This window comes from Cydia strobilella, chromosome 11 (assembly GCF_947568885.1).
Source record: "Cydia strobilella chromosome 11, ilCydStro3.1, whole genome shotgun sequence".
Classification (NCBI taxonomy): domain Eukaryota; kingdom Metazoa; phylum Arthropoda; class Insecta; order Lepidoptera; family Tortricidae; genus Cydia; species Cydia strobilella.
In genome coordinates this window covers 7,990,140-8,012,688 of record NC_086051.1, presented here as the reverse complement: position 1 = coordinate 8,012,688, position 22,549 = coordinate 7,990,140, and the positions used below count along the sequence as shown (strand labels likewise).

The following is a 22,549-nucleotide window of genomic DNA, read 5'->3' as shown; positions in this document are numbered from 1 at the left end:
ACATTTTTGGGTAGTATTTACATATTTCTTATGGTATCACATGGACCCTGAATAGGGTGTAGCAAATACAGATAATTAAATTAAATTACAGTTACTTAACTATATCTAGTGGCTTTTACAAACTTATAACTACGTATATAAACTTTGTATATGATATAACACAAAATTATTACTAGTAACAACAATAATTATAATATATATGTATTACGAGCATATCGATCAATAGGGGACGTAGGGGAGGGGGTAGGTGGGACGACCTATGACTATAATTTCCTTTCTTCCATAAATTCGGTTATTGTATAATATGCTTTTGTTAATAAATGCTGTTTTAATTTCTTTTCAAATGTATTGTTGTTTTCTTCTGATTTGATAAAACTGGGGATATGATTGTAGATTTGTATCGACGTGTAGTATGGGCCTTTTTTATAAATGTCTATTTTTGGTTCTGGTAGAATTAGATCTAAATTACGGCGGGGGTTTGTACTGAAATCGAATAGATGAATATTTTTACGAACAAATATGGCTGACTCTAAAATGCAAATTGAAGGTAAGGTTAAAACTCCTAGTCTAATAAAGTGTGGTTTGCAACTAGTTCTTTGTTTGATATTTACGATTATGCGTATGCATTTCTTCTGCATGACAAAGGCATCATGTGCGTCAGTACTGTGTCCCCACAATAAAACTCCGTATCGTAACAAGGAATGCGCATATCCATAATATGCTGTAAGCGCACATGATTCATTTGTGTTAGACTTAAGTACACTTAAGGCATAAATAAATGAAGCTAGTTTATTTTTAAGTCTTGCTATATGTCTTTTCCAATCGAGATGTGTGTCTATAGTGATGCCCAAAAGCGAACAATCCGATACCTCTTCAATGTTTAATTGTTTTGCTATGTAACTTATGTCTATGGCGCGTTTTTGGTGTGGTCTGAACTGGATAATTTTAGACTTTTTGTTATTGATTACAAGGTTGTGATCTTTTAGCCAGTTTACTATTGTGACGTATGTTTCGGTTATATTTATATAGGCGTCGTTACTCGTGGGGCTTTTGAAGAGTAGTGAAACATCATCGGCAAACATTACGCACTTGTGTTCTGTAATTTTTGGCAGGTCATTAATATATATTACAAAAAGTACACAACCGAGCACGCTGCCCTGTGGAATTGAATTGTTAATGGATATTAAATTAGATTAATCGGAGGCTCTGCGCTCGAAGTTGTTGACGATTATGTATACCTAGGACAAACAGTCCAGTTAGGTAGGTCCAACTTCGAGAAAGAGGTCACTCGTCGAATCCGACTCGGTTGGGCAGCGTTCGGGAAGCTCCACAGTATCTTTTCGTCCAAATTGCCGCAGTGTCTTAAGTCAAAAGTCTTTGACCAGTGTGTGTTGCCAGTGATGACATACGGATCTGAGACGTGGGCGCTAACGATGGGCCTCATAAGAAGGCTCAAGGTCACGCAAAGGGCAATGGAGAGAGCTATGCTCGGGGTTTCTCTGCGTGATAGAGTCAGAAATGATGATATCCGCAGTAGAACTAGGGTCACCGATATAGCTCGCAGAATTGCAAACCTTAAGTGGCAGTGGGCGGGGCACATTGCTCGCAGAACTGATGGCCGGTGGGGCCGGAAGGTTCTGGAGTGGCGTCCGCGTACCGGAAGACGAACTGCCGGTAGGCCTCCAACGAGATGGAGCGACGACCTGGTGAAGGTCGCGGGAATTCGGTGGTTGCGAGCGGCACAGGATCGGTCGGAGTGGCGAGCCTTGGGGGAGGCCTATGTCCAGCAGTGGACGTCTATCGGCTGACATGATGATGATGATGATGATTAAATTAGATTTGTATGTTTGTAACTGACGCGATTGTTGATTGTAATATTCTATTTGGACATACTGTTTTCTGTTATTTAAATATGATTTTAACCAGTTCAGAGCTGGACCACGGATACCTATGTCATTTAGCTTTTGAAGTAAGATGGGATGTGATACTCTGTCATATGCCTTAGACATGTCTAGTAACAATCCAACCCCATAGGTTTTATCACGTAAATGCTCTAATACCGTTTGTATATAGTTATAAACTGCAAGTGTTGTTGAGCTGTTTTTTCGAAAGCCAAACTGGTTTTTATTTATGAGTTGAAATTTCTCTAGATAGTTATATACACGGTTTGCTACACATTTTTCGAATATTTTTGATACAGTGGGGAGTACTGCGATAGGCCTGTATTGGTTGGTATTATCTTTTTCCCCCGATTTTTTATACACAGGTCTAATTTTAGCTATTTTTAGTCTTTCCGGAAAACAACTTTCATCTAGGGATTGGTTAACTAGCCTAGTTAGGGGTGCGGTAAGTTCGTTTACGCATGCTTTGATTAATACAGAAGGTATTTCATCATGGCCACAGCTGAATTTATTAGGTAGGTTAAGGATAATACTACGCACTTCTTGCTCTGTAACTGGATATATGTATATAGAGTTAACTGAACAGGTTGCACTTGCGATGGAAGTGGTTTGTTGTTCACTTATTGACGCAAAATATTCGTTAAAATGATTAGCTACTTGCTGAGGGCAATTTATGTCAGTATTAGATACTCTTAGTTTAATATTATTTGGCTGATTTTTTGAGGCATGTTTCCCTGTTATTTCTTTTATACAATTCCACATAGTTTTTGTCTTATTTTTAGATTTATCTAGGGCTTTTATATACCTCATTCGTTTGGCTTGCTTGACACAGTTTTTAAGTGTTTTTGTTATTATTTTGTAATGTTTTGTTAAAATGATACTGTTTGATTGATTTACTAATATTTTTAGTAACCTTTTGTGCTTGCACGACTTTTTTATTCCAGTTGTAAGTTGTCTATCTTGGGTACTGCTCTCCCAAGTGCTCATTAAGGCGTTTCGGATGACCAAAACAGCGTTTGCCTACGTTGCACCAAACCTGAGTTCCACTAGGTACAGCCAGGGTTCAGCATCAGCTCTATCTTGGGTACTGCTCTCCCAAGTGCTCATTAAGACGTGTTGGATGACCAAAACAGCGTGTGCCTATGTCCAAGTCCAGTGCGGTACAGCCAGGGTTCAGCATCAGCTCAGCTCTATGTATACTAAAACCTTTTCCAGAATGTAACAAGCACTTTTCTAAAAACCGCATCAAAATCATACATACATAGGATACATACATACATACATACACACATACATACATACATACATACATGCAATACATGCATACGCTATTAAACATAAGGCTCTTTCCACCAATCGATTGATCTACTTTATAACCAATAATGTAAGGACTGATGGAAATCGGGCTCCTTGTATGTAATGTGAGTTAGCACATTATAAAATGGATTATCTTGTGTAGTCTGGTTACGCGTTTTACTAGGAGCACTAATACAACGAACTCTTACAACTTAAGATAAAAGAACTACGCGTGACCACCTCAATATTCCCCATGCCCTGGTTACACGTTTTACTAGAAGTTGATACAATGTAGTCTTCTAACTTTAGATAAACGAAAACCTAAATAAGCCCGCGAGCCGTGGCCATAGATTAGTATATGTTAGTGGCCACGCGAAATATTATGAGCGCTCATACAATGAACTCATCTAACTTTAAGTTAACATAGTTACGCGCAACCACCAAATGTATGAAACAGTGGTTACGCCAAACTATGTTTATGCGTTTATTTCAAAAACTATGTACTTTTACAAAGAAAAAGTAAAGAAATATTATTCTTCACGTCTATTGAAACACAAAACACATATTAAAAATGACAACTCGATAAACTCACGAAATATATGAGTTTATTAGTTTTCACGCTCACCAAAAACTTTAAAGTCGATTTACTCAAAACTGTGTTTTTTGAGATAGCAGAGATACGTCTGACACGGCAGAATGGTACGATTAAATAAAACTAAAAGGTTGCCTCGAAATTCGAAAAACTCGAAAAAGCCGGTTTTATCAAACCTAAACCCGGTTTTTAAAATTGGCTGCAAACCCGGTTTTTCTGGTTTTTTCGAATTCTGTGAAACCGGGTTTGTAGCGCCTACTCATTAGCCTGGGGGGGTTGGCCTTACGAGGCAACAGCAATGGTCATTTCTCCATAAAAACGCACTCGACTGTTTCCTCCGTGGTTTTAGAAGTTAGAGCAATGATTTTTTCAACACAGATTTGAACAAATATTTGTGTCGGACTGTTTTGCTTTATTGATATTTTTGTTTTTTTAGGCGCTATTAGAGCACTTCAAATATTCGCAAAAACGGCCTAAATTTACTAGCCCGCAAAAAAAACATGGTATTCAAAACTGACATCAATAAAATTAGCCTTAGAAGCAAACACAGATAATTTCATTACCATTTCTTAGATCTCAAAATTTCGTTTCATTTGGTTGTTTTGGAGGAGGAAGGAGTCTAGTACGAAACCTCGTTTTTTTTTAGATTTTTACGCAGGATTTTTCGCTTAACCTGGCGTTGTCCTTATCGCACTAGTTTTAGGAGCCGCTTCCGGTAGCGAGACGGATATAGGTATTTACCTAAAATACTCAGCTCCCGTAGGTATCCTCGCTTGCGAAAACAATTATGATTAGCTAAATGAGCTTACTACTACTTAAATGTGGATGGGCGCGCCTCTTCCTCCTGTGCTGTAGAAGAAACCCCATATACTACCAAAAGGAGCCTAGTAACGCATACTCAAGCACCAGCTACTCGCGTGTGATTGTACATGGGACAATCCATGCTGGGACCGCATCCATCGTTGTCCATACCCAGGTTACATGCGCCACGTGCAAGGCCCACCAATTTGAACCTATAATCCTTGGTTATTACCACCAATACCAATACCTATTGGTCATATCCTATTATACTCTTTGCTATTGGTATTGTTGTTGAACCTCATAATTATGTCATATAATCGATCGATAGTTGCCATAGATACGCGTTTGACATTTCCTCGCTTCTTTGAGTTGTGTTTATTTACAAATGAAAACTGACTACATAATTATGTATTAAAGCTGCTTACTAATGGGGTTTGAATTGGCTAAATATAAAAATGCCCTTGTTGCCAGAACTTGACACAAGATCGGTTTTACATGTAGTTGAAGAGAACTTCCAGAGACTTGACTTAGTAAGCAGTTTCATGCGTTTATTAATTGTTAACCTCGTGTGTGTGTGTGTGTGGATCAAATATTGAAAGCTAAATTGGACCCACTTCCCGATTTCCGATTGAGCTGAATTTATGCATACATATGTGCGTAAATCGGATGACAATGCAATATTATGATGATCTGATCTGATGATGGAGACAGGAGGTGCCCATGGGAACTCTGTGATCGGATCTAAGGGTGGTATTCCACCTGCCCAATTTTTGATCAAATGTGCATTGAGTCTCACTCTGTCATTAAGCAGAATGTGAGACGCAAATACCTACAAAATTAATTAAATGTTGGACAGGTGGAAAGCCACCCTTACATAGTTTCATACTTCTACGAGTGGGTTCCTGCTTTACATGTTCTTTACTACATATACGAGTACATATACTTGAGTGTGTTATATTTATTTTCCCCTCACTAGCTCGGAAAGTTGCCGTTTATCCTTCAATACAAGCGGGGAAAAACGCGTTTTATCCACTAGTGGGGAAAGTAATTTGACCTTGGATGGAGCGTGTTTAAGTAGCTTGACAGATAACAAAACGTAAATCGTTTATGATAATGATTCGTTCGATATTAATTATCATTAAATAAATGGTTTGAGAATCTAATGAAAAATACCAAATTTAGCTTCATTTAATGATTTTAAGTCATAAACCTTAAAATTCCATAAGAAACGTTTGTTTTATTATAATGATGTTAAATATAATTCTGAACACACAAGTTGAGTCGATGCAATTTCAAAACGCATCGTTGACATTTCATACGTCAGAAATGTCAACATTGTCAACAAATTTTTTACTAAAAAACTTTTCTCACCGACTCGCGTAAAAATACACAACTTCCAGAGTTTTCTGTTATAATATCGTAAAGAAATGAGTGATTGCAGTGATGAAGATGATCTAACGGCTGTGGATGTTGCACTTTCCTCGCTATAGTGAGGTGAAAAGTTTTGTGTTACACACGGGCGCAAATGTATTTTACTTCTCGTGTGTTGAAACACTCGCTACGCTCAGGATTCTATTTTATAACCACTCGCTTCGCTCGTGGTTCCCCTATAGAATCCTTTCGCGTGCTCGTGTTTCAATTCTACACGCGGGTAAAATACAACTTTGCACCCTTGTATAACAAATAACTATTCTCAGAAAACCTATGGTATACGAATGATATACATTGGCGAACACAAGGCACCAAGAGAAGCCATGATAGAGGAAATCGGCAAGACTGTTGATGCAGTAAATGGAGGTTACTGTGATATCAAAATAACCGGTTTACTACTCGTGTATGACAGTTATTTCGTCCATATTGTTGAAGTAAGTGCCTATGTTCAGGTAGGGTTTCAAGCTCTTAACTATATTACCCATCATATAATAATATTTCAGCCTTTATACGTCCCACTGCTGGGCACAGGCCACAGGCCTCCTCTTATGCGCGAGAGGGATTGGGCTATAGTCCCCGCGCTCTAGCCCAATGCGGGTTGGGGACTTCACATACACCTTTAAATTTCTTCGCGGGATTTCTTTGAATTTCGCGCGTCGGCGATGGCGGGATAACTTGGACTCCTTTTTGAGAGGCTGGCCAGATATACCTAGCACTAAACAGAGACGAGTGGAAAAACTGGAGAAAGAGGGGGGGAGGCCTTTGCCCAACAGTGGGACGCGGTGGGCTCTGAATAATAATAATAATAATATGATGTGGCCGAGTATTCTGACGTCCGACTTTCAATCCGGAGGTCGCGGGTTCAAATTCTGGCTCGGAATTTCGGAACTTATGTACGGAATATCATTTGATATTTACCATTAGCTTTTCGGTGAAGGAAAACATCGTGAGGAAACCTGCATACAACCGCGAAGAAATACATACTATCCATATTCAGGTCGAGTTTCAAGCTCCTCCATATACCTTCTAAAAGATACAATACTACATAATATGGGTGAGATTTGTACCAATGTGACAATTATTTCATTCTTATTTAGAGTAAGTTTTCAATTAGGTGCCTACCTTATGAGTAGGTACGATGTATTCATTCTCCATATTTACAAAGCGTTCACCGTTTTAAGGAGACCACAAGTGATCAAGTTTTTGTACCTAATAGTACCTACCTATCTGTGTTAATACAATTAGTAGGTAGGTACGATAATTTCATAGTTAGTAGTACTCCTAATTAAAAAGGACGCCATTATTGAAAATGCTATAACCAACACTAAATACCTATCTACTGATGAGTACGAAAGTTTAGTCAGAAATAGTTATTTGTGCAACAAGAGAGGAAAGTTGGTTTTTCTTGCGAGTGTTTATTTTGAGTCCCGAGAAAGCGAAAGATTCTATAATTGAATCACGAGCGTAGCGTAGCGAGGGACTCAAAAACACGAAATGTAAAAGGACCGGACCGGACCGGACCGCACCGCACCGCACCGCACCGCACCGCACCGCACCGTACCGTACCGTACCGTACCGTACCGTACCGTACCATAAAATAAATGTAATAAAAGTATGAAGTTCATGGCCTTCACTAAATTAAAAAGCTACATTGTTTCACTCCCTGGAGTGAGGAAAGTCGCACTTTCCTCACTCCAGGGACTGACGAAAGTAGGCTTGTTCGAGCTGCTGAGGTGAAAAGAAAATATCAGTTTATAAATTGCTAATTATGAAGTGTCCAGCGATTTTTGAGGCAACTGAAGGCGACCTTTCGACCATACTACCTCAATTTGCCTTAGGGATCAGAAGACACGGTGTACCGTTTGCTACGATTCCTGTTTAAGACGGAGGTGGACTGGATAGAAGCCATGGAACGGAAGGACGCGGAAGAACTGGAGGCGCTGCGGCAGGCGGCGTGCGAGGCGGAGGCGGAGGGCGAGCCCTTCGTGTGGCCGGAGGAGCCCGAGGAAAAGCCGGACCGATGCTTGTTTCGAAGGCTCAAGCTGCTAATGGTTTATCATTCCATACAAAGTGTAAGTACGTCATTTTCTGCTCATTTCACTACTAGATTTTTATTAACACCCACTCAAGGTAGACTGTGATGAATCAGATCACAAAGAAAATCAGAGCAAACTAAAAAAACATCATCATTAAAGATATTGCTTATGTCTCGCATTGCAGGGTAAGAGCCGTAAGAGGAGATAAATATTACGTACCGTACTTACTCCGGTCATACAATTGGTATAATTTTAGTACGCTCATTTATAAAAAAAAATATTTGACTAAGACAAAGAATAGCGAATTGAATTACAGAGCGATACCAACCATACAAACCAACCATGTCAACCAACAACCATACCAACGGATTTTTTATAGTGATCCGATTCGCTCTGTAATTCATTCAATTCGCTTTTCTTAGTCTTTTAAATTAGTAGGTGAACCATATTATAAAAGTTCAGTGAGTTGAGTAGGTATTATAAATTATAATCTTTCACTCCATAGTTCCTGTTCAAAGGTTGGAGTGGGATAATGGCCCGGCCGCCGTCGCTGGTGGGCGTGCTGGACATCAACGCGCCACTCGCGCAACACATGGAGCAGCTGAAGATCTGCCTAGACAAGATCGCCATGCTGTGCAGTCTCGCCACTGCTGATGATAATGTGAGCATAAAATTTATAAAAACGGCAATAAGCGTGTTGGACCGGCGCTTCGAAATCTCCGATATGGACAGCGGAGGCTTAGTACGAGCAGTAGGGTTGCAATTTTCACTCTAAAAAAATAATCACTGATAGGGTCCGCTATTAGTCGCTGCGGTTATCAACTGAAAATTGATAAGTCAACTTGTAGCTCTACCGTCTTTCATAATGAAAAATGTATTTACAATCGGGGACTTTCCGGTGAGCCACTTCAACAAATGTTTACCTCGATCCTTACGAGCGAGCTAAACTCCGCCTCCCATAGAGATAACCAGTTATGATGCATTTAGGATTCTTTATGTTAGTAAGTAATAAAAAGGGTAAAAACAGGTAATGAGACAAACAGTAGGGTAGTAAGGACTAGATCGAGTTGGGCATGCTCGTTCACTGAAAAGATCGCTCCCAACTAGTACAATCTCACAACTGTACTAGTTCGGTTTTTTAGTACAGTAGTACACCGAGAGAGTCGACGTTTAGTTTTGGTCGGATGAGTCGGATCGCTTTGCTGTCATTGTCACTCCTAGGTCCTCGCTCCCATTCTGTTTCGTTCGCGTATAGTGTACTAAAAGGTACTAAGAGCAGAATCATTAGGGAATAGTGTCTTTTTGATTTTATTTAGTACGTGTACTACACAAGCCTAGTAAGGACAGTTTATTATATTGGTTGTTGTTGTTTAGGCTCAGCTTCGCCTCCCCATAAAGATAACCAATAAGGATGCATTTTGGATCCCTTATCTTAGTTTGCAAATGCCGCACGTCACAAAGACAATGGACGGCAATAAACTTTACCTGAGCTAACCTTTTTTTTTCAACACCCATATTTTTAAGTGCTATGCTGGTCATCACTTTTATGATATCGCCTAACCGTCTGCAAGACGTTTAAACGATTATTGCCCTTAAAGTGGTTCACCGGGAATGTCCCCGATTGTACGTTTGTGTCTCACCATTTTAAAGCAACAGGTTTCCTCACCACTAATATTTTCATTCGACGAAGAGCACCTGGTAACTGGTGATGTGGTGATAATGTCGTACAAAAGATCCGAGAAGAGCGCTTCATTTAAGGGACAATATACATTACCATTATCCGTATAATATCTTCCTACAGCTGTCGTTCCAAGGCATGAGCGCGGCGGACCCGAAGAGTAACGCGTTGCCCGAAGTCGCACTGCTGGACCTTCTCATACAGTCGAGGCACACTCTAGCCCTGTGCGAAGTCATACACTTGCACCGGCGCGTCGACGACCACGAATTTTACTTTGGTATGTTGCTTATGTTGTTCTACAGGATACCAGCACAAAATGAACTGATCATTTTACTTTTGACTTTACGTTCCTCTAAATAGATAGATTAATATGCTACCCGAACTTCCATTCCGAACATGGATAATCCTCCAACCAAATAGTATGTTTGAATTCCGGAGCATTCAGGATCGGAGGTACCTTAACATTTTTTCTGGCAGAATATTAAATTTAATACTTAAAATCGTTCTCTTATAGAGAAAGTGTGGCCTCTTCCAAATCACTTCACACCAAAACTGCTGTACAAGCTAAAGGTGGACGATTCCTTCGTGGAGCCCCTGCCTGTCATGCCCTGGGAACTGGTCAAGAAAGAAAAAACAGAAGAAGAAGAGGACCAAGAACGGCAGAGCGGTAGCTCCGACAGTGATTAAAATGTGGCTGTTATTTTTTATGATTTGCTTTTTGTACAACCAGACCCTGTGTGTAGGTAATAGTTATTTGTTATACAAAGGTGCAAAGTTGTATTTTACCCGCGAGTGTTTTAACACACGAGAAGTAAAATACATTTGCACCCGTGTGTAACACAAAACTTTTCCCCTCACTATAGCGAGGAAAGTGCAACATCCACAGGCGTTAGATCATCTTCATCAACTGGAATCACTAATTTTTTTACGATATTATAACAAAAAACTGGAAATTCTGTACTTTTACGTGAGAAGTTTTTAAGTTAAATTTTTGTTGACAATGTTGACATTTCTGACGTATGAAATGTCAATGATGCGTTTTGAAATTGCATCGACTTAACTTGTGCGTTCAGAATTATATTTAACATAATTATTAAAAAACAAACGTTTATTATGGAATTTTAAGGTTTATGACTTAAAATCATTAAATAAAGCTAAATCTGGTATTTTTTATTAGATTCTCAAACCATTTATTTAATGATAATTAATATCGAACGAACCATTATTATGAGCGTTTTACGTTTTGTTATCTGTCAAGCTACTTAAACACGCTCCATCCAAGGTCAAATTACTTTCCCCACTAGTGGATAAAATGCGTTTTTCCCCGCTTGTTTTAAAGGATAAAAGACGGATTTCCGAGCTAGTGAGGGGAAAATATTGGTTTGCTACACGCAGATCTCTTACCAAACAGTAGGTAACTGGGCTATTTTATTTAAATTTAATTTTTAAATTTATTGAGTATGTTATTTTATTTCTAACATAAATATTTCCCAACCCAAAAAAAGTCTACAACTTTAACTAAAATGGCTCAACTCCACGATTAGCAGATGTAAATACGTCAAGTTCTTTTAAACTTTTTTTTTGGAATATTATGTAAAAAACCTAGTACATAATAGGTACTAACGAATTAAATGGCCGTAGTTTAACATATTATGTACATATACCTCAACTTTATGAAATAAACGATTTGACGACTGATGGACACTATCGAATAAGTTCTGCAGAAGACCCTAAAATTAACTTAGATAAAGCAGATAAAATTCAGGGATTACTGTAATTACGTAGATAGGTTGAATTAGCAAAAAGTCATCGAATTCTCTTAATATCAAAATAGCACCGGTAACTATAGCAATATCGATCGTTTAATTCTAAAGCGAGCGCTAGCGGCATGAGCTTGCCGTGAACAACATGGACAAAACTCCAAATAAAAAGTTAATTCGTAAACAATCGAGTAAAGCAGTTTTCGGAATAAAGTTACCACCGATTGAAAAAAATGACACGGATCACCATGTCAAAACAATCTTGGATGTCGACCCCGACTACTTTTCCGTCGTTGAAGGTAGGAAAATTCGACCGAACACCTCCATGAACAAATACAAGGAAGATGTTAAAAAAGTTGCCTTAAAAAGGACTCTTCGGGGATTTCTAACTGACGAAATTTTAAGGATCGACAGAGAAATGGAAAATGAAAAGAGTATTTACGAATCCGCGTCAGCACACTTCGATAATTGTCAACAAAGTTTCGACAAATTTTTGGCTGACGATAATAACAAAACGATTGCTATTATGCAAAAATCGGATGGCTTAGCGAAAGACCTGGTAAATCAGACTGAGGAGCACAAACAGGCAAATTACGAGGTGGCAACCCTCAAGTCCAAACTGCAGTACATCGACGAAACTTTACTGATATTGCTGTCGTTCGAGAGATTCCTTCATACAGCTGCACCGATTTTGTGGCAGGAATATAACAATGTTCAACTGGACAGGCACCACACTGAAATCACTGAAATGGATTCCAATATATTCGTTCCTGTAAACAAAGATATAGTCAAAGAGCGCTTGAGTAAACTTTCAGCTCCAAAATTATATTTTGAGACCCCTGAGCAACTCTTGGAAATGTTTGAGTTGTTGGAGCACCAGAATCTTAATTATTTACTTGCAACAGAGGAAATAAATGCTGAAAAGAATAAATTACTAGAATCGAGAGACGTCTTTAAAGCCGCTTTAAACCAACAATTAAATTTCATTCAAAAAAAGGTAGGCAAGAGATATTTAATTAATTAGCACCTAAAATAAAGAACAATTTATAAACCAAATATTTAATCATTTTTCATACACCTTTCTTATTTTGTCTTATTATTCTTATTAATGATAAATTGATCATTTAGAATCATAATTTAAAATAACTCAGTTCTATCTAGAATGTTTAAATAATTTCAGATGGAAGGAATCGAAGCCATGATCGCAACTAATAAACATCGCGAGATTGAAGTTAAAGAAATATTTTACAAAATTCTAGGCGATAAGTTAAGGTACGTTGTGTCATCGGAGTGTGTTTTACAAGTATCTAACTACGTTGAATATGCCTACGAAAGACTAGTTGCTACTAATGAAACTAATCTCAGTCCTGTGGAAATGACGAGGGCTCTGGAGAACGAATACGACAATTTAATGCTAGATTTATCTACTTACGATTTGAACCTCGTGAAGGCAGTGGAGCAAGAGATATATGAGAATGAAATAAAGAACATGACAGACGCCAAAGAAGCAGCTAAACTTTTAAAAGACGTCGACAAGCTGAATAGAAGATTAAAGTCGTCCTTTGAGCCAACAAGAAGGAAAATTAATTATTAATTGAATTTGATCTGAGGTGGTAGCTAACAAATTAGATTTTTATTGGGATTTATATCCGTATGCCGTATACACAATTAGGGAATATTACGCAGAACTCTGCGTAGGGGGCGCCAGGGCGCCACACCACAATCAGAGGGTCTATCGCGAAACAAGAAAATATTTTTTGTTGTATCTCTGTCACTCTTGCATATTCGAGCGATAAAGAGGCAGATAGCGAAATTTCGGATTCGCGTTTCCCGGTAGATCCTCTGAGTAAACAAACCGCCTTGATGCATCAATGTCATATTTTATTATTTCTGAAATCTTGTCAAAACCCTGTTCTTTTCTTGATGGACTTGAGGGCGGTGTTGCCCGTAGCCAATGTCACGTAAAAGGGTAGGAACAAAATAAATGCTCTTAGAGCACGACGCTGTTCGGTGGTTGTTGTAGTTGTCTCGTAAAACCGATAGCTGGATTTTACGAGAAGCACGTGGACTACCGGCCGTTGACTCCAAAATGGTGGTTAAACACGCTTTGAGATTAATTCTCCACACTCTCTTACACTTTAAACAATATTAATGAGCAAAAAACAAAGGAATTAATCACGAGGCTAATATCAAGATGGCGTTCGAACCGGAAGTCCAAAACCCTGTTAAAGGTACAGTATGTATAGGTTGGTATAGATTAGGGAATGCAAAAGCCGGACAAAATTCAAAACCGGTTACTAACCGAAAAACATGACACAAAACCGGTTAACCGATTAAAAACCGGTTTTACGAAAAAAATTGTAAAACATTATTTCTGAATATTTTTTCAGCGCTTTAGGGTTCTAACTAGATGCTCTGCTTTACTTTATGGCTCCTCTACACTATCGGCGATGATAGACGATGACTGCATGGCGGGCACGATAGTGAAGAGGAGGAATTAAGTATTCAATTTCGATATGTGCACATAATGATAAGATCATAAAATGAGAAATAAATTTGTTGGTAGGTAAACTGGGTAGTTGACTAGGTAACAGTTTTGTAGTTTTTTTTTGTGTTGGTCTAGTTATTCATTTCCCTCACTACTTTCACGGACATCACAATCACAAACCAACGATTCTGCTGCACATGCGTAAGTCTTACATCACATTTACAAGAAAAGTACGCCAATGGCAATTTATTTAATGGTTTTTTTTAGAGATATCTTGTCTGCTCTTAATATCTTAATAATTATAATGTAGAAGAAATACTCATATCTCCTGTTAAAGTTAGTATCCCAGTCTTTTTAAAATATGGGTAAGGGACAAATCTGTCGCAAAAGTGAAAAACTTTTAGTACTTTGGATAAATATAAATACTATGAATTTGACGCCATATATCACTACTATCACCAGCTGGTCCAGTGTGGATTTATTAAATATATAACGGTAGGCTACAAAACTGTTCTGCGATCAATAGGGGATATTACTGCAATGTTCTGCCACCAGAGTGCAGGACTAGCCTTTTTAGTAAACCATAGAGTAACTTATACATACTGTACCATTAACAGGTTTTTGACAAGTTTTCAGAGATAATAAAATGTGACATTGATGCATCAAGGCAGTTTGTTTACAGATGACCTACCGGAAAACGCAAATCTCAAATTTCGCTATCTGCCTCTTTAGGGCTCGAATATGCAAGAGTGACAGATAACGAAATTTCCATTTTCTTGTTTCGCGTTAGACTCAGATTGTGGTAGTGGCGCCCTGGCGCCCCCTACACAGAGTTTCGCGTAATATTCCCTATTTTTCACTTAACATCAATATATCGTATGTGTTTACGAGGCGATTGGCACGCTTAGGTACATCTACCTATATGTTATCATTATCGCGCTATGAACTTAAGTTAATTTGTTATAAATGTGTAACTAATTTAATTACGGCTTCGCTCATTATTCCGTTTTTGAGTGAAAACAAATGCTGTTTGTTTCATCGCGGATATTACGTTTACTTTACAAGTATTCTAGCTACTATCAGGATTTGTCAGGGAGATAAGACACTTATAAAAAGTAATGAGGATGGCATTAACAACTTACAAAAAAAATTTAAGTATGGTTTTCACATTGAAAAATAATAAATACATTTCATTTAAAATAATTTAGTTTTAAGGCTATTTTATACCTTTATCTACACACATATCATAAACCCTCTATGATGCCTTCAAAATCCGTAAATAATGGCCAAGATTAAGATAAACTGTTTTGTACAGCAAATTTTTTATCTGTGAAAATGTTATTATTGCTAAATAATAACATCGATTTCGATAACATTATTTTATTCAAATTTCGAACATCTCTGAAAAAAAAGAAGTTTGATTAGACCTCTATTCTAATATCAGTCGAGATGACGTTTTATTCGAAATGAAACTTAACAAATCTCGCTTGTTAGTTGGTATCGAACGATATCGCAATCGACCCCCACTCTAGTTTGTCTCTGAATTAAAAAAACAAACGATAAGTAAACTTGCGTATCATCGGCATATAAATGAATGGAACAGTGCTTTAGTCTATTACTGCATGAGATCAGCTGTAAAAAGGGTAAAAAGAATTGGACTTAGAATGGACCCTTGTGGCGTTCCTCTATTTACAGGTTTTACTGAGGCACAGAATAACTAATAGTACTACCGTACAGAAAATTCACTCCTTCACAAAAGCCAGATTTAGGTATAAAATTATACCTACACTCGCCGCCTGCAAGCAAAATTGAAACTTATAACCGCGCACGAACCGTGCATCTTCCTTGCGCGCCGCAGTTTTATGACCGAGCTGCGAGTGTCGGCACGGGGTTGTCACTTGACAAGTTTTTGTACCTATACCTACTGATTTATTATTTTTAAGATAAATATGTAGGAATTACAAACATTGATTCTGTAAACATAAATTTTTTAGCCGGAGATAGTATGTCTGATTCTCACGGAAGTAGGTATGCCACAGAAGTATGTATGTAAACACTTTATTGTACATAAGACAGATTACAAACACAATAAAAGAACAATAGTTATTTGTGCAACAAGAGAGGAAAGTTGGTTTTTCTTGCGAGTGTTTATTTTGAGTCCCGAGAAAGCGAAAGATTCTAAGGTAGAATCTTGAGCGTAGCGAGGGATTAAAAAACACGAGATGTAAAATAACTTTGCTCTCGTGTTGCACACATAATTTTTCACCTCAGTAGTGAGAACATATTAAAGGTTATACGATACGAGACGAGAGACCGGACCGGACCGTACCGTACCGGACCGGACCGCACCGCACCGTACCGTACCGTACCGTACCGTACCGTACCGTACCGTCCCGTACCGTCCCGTCCCGTCCCGTCCTGTACCGTACCGTACCGTACCGTACTGTACCGTACAGTACCGTACAGTACCGTACCGTACCGTAGTATGAAGTTCATGGCTTTCACTAAATTAAAAAGCTACATTGTTTCACTCCCTGGAGTGAGGAAAGTCGCACTTTCCTCACTCCAGAGAGTGACGAAAGTAGGCTTGTTCGAGCTGCTGAGGTGAAAAAATATATACAATGTACAAAGGCGGACTTATCCCTATAAGGGATCCCTAGAAGTACTTATTCCTTTGAAAATATGTCGGTCAATATAGTCCGGAATTTAAAAAAAATGTTTTTTCTGCTTCCTTGTTCTCCCGTTTATTCAGACATCCGTAAACAGAACATTATCTTTTATACAGATTAGATCGCAATTTAGGTTTCGAAGCCATTGCGTATTTACAATTTTGTGCGAGCGCCACGTGACACGACTATCGTGCGAGCCGAGCGGCAGCCCACTGCCATACACCTCGGGCGGTGCGCCGGCCAAATATACCTAAATTGCGCAGTGACACCCCCCTGACTGAGGATCGCACTTCTTTGCCCTCTTCATTTTCGGTTAGGACAAACATCATGTCATGGAGCATAGCCGCGGAAGGATAGACAGACGGACATGGCGAAACTATAAGGGTTCCTAGATGACTACGGAACCCTAAAAACGACCGCAATTCTTTTTGAGTGATGTGATGAGAAACAAATGAGAAACCTCTCCACCGACACCCGCTATAGGGTTGCAGCCAAAAAAATTGTATCTCCAACCTAAAATTTTACCACTGTCGGCAACAGTGTGATGCCAAATTGCAGCTTTCTAGTATTAAAGACTTTTGAGCTAAGCCGCGGACGGACAGACGGACAGACTGGCGGACATGGCGTAACCATTAGGGTTTCTAGTTGACTACGGAGCCTTAAAAAGCAGTAAAAAGCACAATAGTGCATCTAGAAAGGTTACATACCTACACTTGATATGTCAAAAGAAGACTTACATGGTTTTTTAATGGTGACATTTGGTAATCAATAATGAAGCTTTCAATTTCTGCAATTTTTTGTTGATTTCAGACATATTATTTGTTTATCTATCTCACTGTTATTTATATTTTTTACAAGAACAATGTCGACAAAAAACTGTCTTAAAAAAGAACGCAAGCCTCTCGTACCGTTAAAAACACTCGACGTAGTTTTCAGACGTCGTTATGTGCAAAATACCCAATACTACTTTACTAACAGAAAACATGCATTAAAGGAAGAACATGGAAAAGCAAGTCGGCCGTTTCGTGTGCCTAGAACCGAGAAGTTACTCAGTTACATAAAGTACAGCGACAGAATTGAAAAAAATATATTTAGAAAGAGGCTGTCCCAACCGCTGCACCTGAAAGACAATGTGAAGATAGCGGCGACGAGGGACATATCGAGACGGCTGTTCATAGAGGAACCTCCTGACGATGTCAGGGCAGTGGTTGAAATCCACCCAGAATTTTACACTGTTATTGAAGGTCGACCATTACGAAGCTTTGACGATATCAAGGTATACGTTCAAAATATACAAAATTATGCTATGAATCGCCAACAAATAGGCTATCGTAGAGATTTGATAATGAAAATCGATGAAACTTTGGTAGAAGAAACTAGAGAGCACGATAAGATTGTAGAAAATTTAAAAAGTCACATTAAAAACTTTCAAAAGTTTCTTACCGAAGATTATAAGAAGGCATGTGCTAAAATTTCAGCAGCAGAAATTGCCTACAATGCTCTTGTTTCGAAAAATAATCAATTCCTTGTGTTGGTTTCATCTATAACAAAATTAAATAACATTCTGTTCAAACTAGACGCGATTAGATCAGTTTTAAAAATATATCGTAGCTTTTTAATTTATGTGGCTCCACTTGAATGGAGAAAAGAGTATGACGAAAATCTACGAATGATGGCAAGTAAGTCAATTTTATTTGTGACCGATACATTTAAAACAGACGATGAGGTAGCAGAAACTGCGGATATAGACAAGATGGTGGAACAGGCTAAGGTAGAGCTGAGTAGTCCTCTAGCCCCACATTTGTACTTCGTAAAGCCTGAACAGATGATGCACTTGTTTAACACAATGGAATTACAAAGTAGAGAATATTTACTCCAATTGGCTAAAACCGGTGATCCTTTTAAGCTTCTAATGCGCTCTATCAAGACACTAAAGAAAGTTACGAAAGTAGAGCTCGAATACTTTCAATATTACATCGATAGTATAAATAGTCAAATAACTAGGGAAAAGTTAAACGAAATACATCTTCAAGAAAAATTTTACCGTATTTTGAATGAACCTTTTTATCACTCTGTCGCTAGTCCGGATACATTAAAGCTAAAAATCTGCATAGAATTCGTATACCAAGAGGTCTTTGGCAATAGTGATGAAGACCACGAAAATCTAAAAGATCCTATGAAAATCATGGAAGTAATGTACGAGGATTATAACCTGAAACTTGATTCCCTGGACTTCAAAATAGTGAACCAAGCTCGAAATGACTGCTTTGCTCAGGACTTGACTATGATGAGAAATGCATACAAAGCCGAAAGAGAACTGAGAGCCTTTAAAGAAATGACAAACGCTATGCATAAAGCGTTTTTGCCTCCAGTGACATATAAAAGACCTGTATTAAAAAAGTTTGTTGATAAAAAAACGAGAAAAGCCCAAGCCCTGGCTGAAAAAAGAAAAGCAGCCGCATTATTGATGGGGGAAAAGAGAGTTGCTCATACGTTTAAAAGAATAACAGACGAAGAAAGAGAGGGGCTATTGTTATTTACGGAGTGGTGTGAAGGAACAGATCCAGTACCTTACTTGAAAACGTATTATCAATATTCTAAACCAGCCTTAGAATGGATGCCTCGCCATTCTTTGAGTGAAATTTAAAGATCAAGAGGGGTAAGTAATGTGTGGTTTACATGGCTGGCTGGGAACTTTAAACACCTGATATCGATTTGTAGCACTGCACTGCAGTAATCTTAAAGATTAGATTTAACATTTTGACGGTCATTTGTCCTATCCAAAAGTGTCATGCAGACTTATCATTGTTATAAGTAAGGATGATTTTTTTAAATAGGCCAGTAATTGTAGCTACCAGATCCCGTGCTGCTATGCGAAAATATCCCTAGGAGACTTTCCCTAACTTTTTAATTAACGATTGTCAAGATAAAAAAATATATGTACCTATAGTAAACAAGTCGGCGACAAAATATTACTGTACCTACTGACATAAAAAAAATTTTCTATCCAAATTCAAAAACTTCATAGAGACCAACCTAGGTTTAAGGCAGAGGCACTATAAAAGCGTCAAATGGATTTATTACTTATTACTTACATCACTAGAAATAACAAAAAATACTTTATTTTCCAAATATTTTCCCCCTTATTCATAAAACTTTACGGGCCTGATTTAGTTGAATTATGTTTTATCCCTGTGTCCCTAATTATAGGTATAATGATACATAAGTCAAAATTACATATAAACACAAACGATTCAAAGGCTAATTCAGGCCAGTAACGCGTTTATGAATATTTAACTGTAATAAGCCATAAATCTTTAACTGTTTCCTAAGTTTTTGTATTTCTAATATTTTTATTGTTATTGTGTATTTCTAAGAAGCCTTTGGTCCTGGATAGAAAGGGAATCGATTTGCATACAATTCTTGACCCCTGACCTTACATTTTCTTCAAAATCTGTAATATAATAACTAAATACCAACTATCGTTAAGGATGTGGGGAAGACTGGCATATAAAATTTTTGTTTGGGAAGACCGTCATTACATAGGGCAAGAACTCTTGTATTTGTATACCTACTGTGTCGCTCAGACACTATCAGAAAGGAAGGAGCTCTTGCGAGGAATCAGCTCCGGTCCTTATTCTGCTCTACCGACCTTCTGTAAGTGGAGTACGAGCGACGAAAGAGCTTGAAGACGGTAATGACGGTATTATCTGACAGATGGTCTTCTCCACATTGGCCTTAATTAAAAAGTTAGGGACGGTATTTCAAGACTTTTTTGGAAAGCAGCACCAGATCTGGCAGGAGGACTACTGCTACTGACCCGTTTAAAAATTCACATTTCATATTAAACGACTTAAAAACATGAAGATTACATATTTTGACAGCGTCATGACACTTAAGAATTGGTTTTCAAACGGTTAATATTCATATCAAGGCCGCTTAAGGTTTAAATTAATTTTTAACTAAAGATTTCAGGGATATTTTTAGTTAATCTAGTTGGCTTACATTTATGTATTTTTACCTTGATTTCATAATTATTAATATTCAATTATTAAAATGGAAGACGAAATGCGCTCGTTTATTATTAACGTTCCGAAACCCATAGTTTATGCTAGAAAATCGGATCCTATAACGTGTACGGTTCGCCCAAAACCAAAGTTGTCAGTCTACGTAAGCAAAAGAAAGCCGTCTAATATTTCATTACAAAAGTATTGTTTACCCGGAAGTAAGCCTTTGTCTGTGAAGAAGTTGGAGAATGATGTACTGTTGTTACCATACAGGCTGTTTTCAAAGAGACAAGAATCTGAAAGACATAAGACAAGATTAGCAATAAACATTTATGATAAATATAAAATTGCTAGCACAGACCTGCGGAGGCGCTTGCACGTAGAATCTCCCCCTAACGAAGTCCAAGGATTGACTGATATTGATCCAAAATTCTTTGAGTATGTAAATGGAAGGGCGTTGTCCAATTATATCCCACTTTATAAATCACTCGGCCCTTCATTAAATTGTCTATTTAAAATTCGACATCATACTAGTTTTATAAAAGATTGCGTTTTGAGAATCGAATCTAATATGAGAAAAGAATTGCAAACATTTGAAATCAGCATACAGAGATGTAAGGAACAAGCACAATATTTTGACTCGTTTATATCCGAAGACTATCTCAAGTCAATGGTCTTTTTAAGAAAGTGGGATGAACTCAAAATGAAGCTAAACTCAAAGGAAGCTGAAGTGCAAAGTCTCGCGAATGATAAGTTCTACATTATGTCAAGACTGATAGGTTTAGATTACAGATACAGTGTGCAGCAGAAGTACGGAAGACTGCTCTATTATCTATCTCCGCCTACATGGCGAGCGAATCACAGAGACTTTGCTAGATCGGTCGAGATAGAGAGGAAAGGGTTTGATTTAGGATATTCTACTGATGATGATCCATTTACTGTGATATTTGAGAAATTAAAACAAGAAAGCCTGGGAAATCCTATCGCCCCGGTTCTTTACTTCCAGCGGCCGAAAGATTTGATGGATATGTTCGAGTCTATTGAAAAGCAGCAACTGAATTATTTGACGTACGTTATTTACAGCTCACCTTACGTGAGGACCCTAAAGAAAGAATTAGTGTCATTGAAATCGTTGATCCAACAAAGTAGTGTCTCAGTTGTTAACGCTATTAAAGAATTCGAAGACATGCTGGAGAGAGAAAATACGAGATGCAACATAATCGAGGCAAAGTTCCACAATATCCTCAGAGGAATGTTTTACGAGAGCGTTGGATCTTTGGAAGTATTGAAAATGGGACTACATTTAGAATATTGCTATGAAAAGGTACTGAACGAAAAACCAATGAACACTGACTTAGTATCCCTTGCTAAAGTTTTAGAGTCAAGTTATATGGATTATTGGAAACGTTTGGATGAATTATGTAGTGATGACATAAAAAAGGGTGTTCAACGTTATATTGAAATGGAACGGACTAAAATGAGGAAGGCAAGGTGTGCTGCTAGAGAGTTACGTCTTTTTAGAAGGCTGGAAAAGGAGTTAAGGCGCACTTGCTTGCCAAAAGATAGCCCGGACTTTATATTGCCACCAACAGCCAAACTAAAGCAGAGAACAAAATCTAGAATGAGCCAGGCACCGCGGCCTCGCACCGTGACAGAAGCATCCCGAGAGTCTCTCACAGAGGCCCAGCTCGAATACTTGGCTCTGTTCACAGATTGGACAGCAAATGAAGATCCAGCTAACTATTTACAAGCGCTTAGCGAAAATAAGCAGAAAAGGTCAGAAACTAAATTTTAATTAATTTAGACTTATGAACACCGTTGGGAACAAATCAAATTATTTTATTAAAAATTTTGATTTGTTTTTTCACTACTATATATAAATTATAAACT

At 38.1% G+C, this 22,549-nt stretch overlaps 4 protein-coding genes across 4 annotated transcripts; all 4 read left to right on the top strand.

Moving 5' to 3' along the window:
• The first annotated feature begins 4,977 nt into the window (after positions 1 to 4,977).
• Positions 4,978 to 10,476, top strand: LOC134745248 (uncharacterized). Its single transcript, XM_063679243.1, has 6 exons — positions 4,978 to 5,120; positions 6,288 to 6,455; positions 7,860 to 8,093; positions 8,563 to 8,718; positions 9,859 to 10,012; positions 10,250 to 10,476. Exons 1-6 carry the CDS (start codon positions 5,046 to 5,048, stop codon positions 10,420 to 10,422), a joined length of 960 nt encoding a protein of 319 aa, XP_063535313.1. The 5' UTR covers positions 4,978 to 5,045; the 3' UTR covers positions 10,423 to 10,476.
• Positions 10,477 to 11,475: 999 nt separating this feature from the next.
• On the top strand, positions 11,476 to 13,115 carry LOC134745247 (uncharacterized). The gene is made up of 2 exons (XM_063679242.1): positions 11,476 to 12,492; positions 12,676 to 13,115. The coding sequence occupies exons 1-2, from the start codon at positions 11,644 to 11,646 to the stop codon at positions 13,087 to 13,089; spliced, it is 1,263 nt and encodes a 420-aa protein (XP_063535312.1). The 5' UTR covers positions 11,476 to 11,643; the 3' UTR covers positions 13,090 to 13,115.
• A 4,384-nt stretch (positions 13,116 to 17,499) lies between these two features.
• On the top strand, positions 17,500 to 19,366 carry LOC134745246 (uncharacterized). The gene has a single exon (XM_063679241.1). The coding sequence runs from the start codon at positions 17,515 to 17,517 to the stop codon at positions 19,297 to 19,299; it is 1,785 nt and encodes a 594-aa protein (XP_063535311.1). The 5' UTR covers positions 17,500 to 17,514; the 3' UTR covers positions 19,300 to 19,366.
• A 1,262-nt stretch (positions 19,367 to 20,628) lies between these two features.
• On the top strand, positions 20,629 to 22,459 carry LOC134745438 (uncharacterized). The gene has a single exon (XM_063679472.1). It carries the CDS (start codon positions 20,709 to 20,711, stop codon positions 22,452 to 22,454), a length of 1,746 nt encoding a protein of 581 aa, XP_063535542.1. The 5' UTR covers positions 20,629 to 20,708; the 3' UTR covers positions 22,455 to 22,459.
• The last annotated feature ends 90 nt before the right edge of the window (positions 22,460 to 22,549 follow it).

What these genes read in the sequence shown, in the direction of transcription:
- LOC134745248 (XM_063679243.1), top strand. Translation starts at nt 5,046, where the DNA reads ATGCCCTTGTTGCCAGAACTTGACACAAGATCGGTTTTACATGTAGTT. An exon ending in ATTTCGTCCATATTGTTGAA is followed by an intron (nt 6,456 to 7,859) that starts GTAAGTGCCTAT and finishes AATTTGCCTTAG; the next exon opens with GGATCAGAAGACACGGTGTA. An exon ending in TTTATCATTCCATACAAAGT is followed by an intron (nt 8,094 to 8,562) that starts GTAAGTACGTCA and finishes TTCACTCCATAG; the next exon opens with TTCCTGTTCAAAGGTTGGAG.
- LOC134745247 (XM_063679242.1), top strand. Translation starts at nt 11,644, where the DNA reads ATGGACAAAACTCCAAATAAAAAGTTAATTCGTAAACAATCGAGTAAA. An exon ending in TAAATTTCATTCAAAAAAAG is followed by an intron (nt 12,493 to 12,675) that starts GTAGGCAAGAGA and finishes AAATAATTTCAG; the next exon opens with ATGGAAGGAATCGAAGCCAT.
- LOC134745246 (XM_063679241.1), top strand. Translation starts at nt 17,515, where the DNA reads ATGTCGACAAAAAACTGTCTTAAAAAAGAACGCAAGCCTCTCGTACCG.
- LOC134745438 (XM_063679472.1), top strand. Translation starts at nt 20,709, where the DNA reads ATGGAAGACGAAATGCGCTCGTTTATTATTAACGTTCCGAAACCCATA.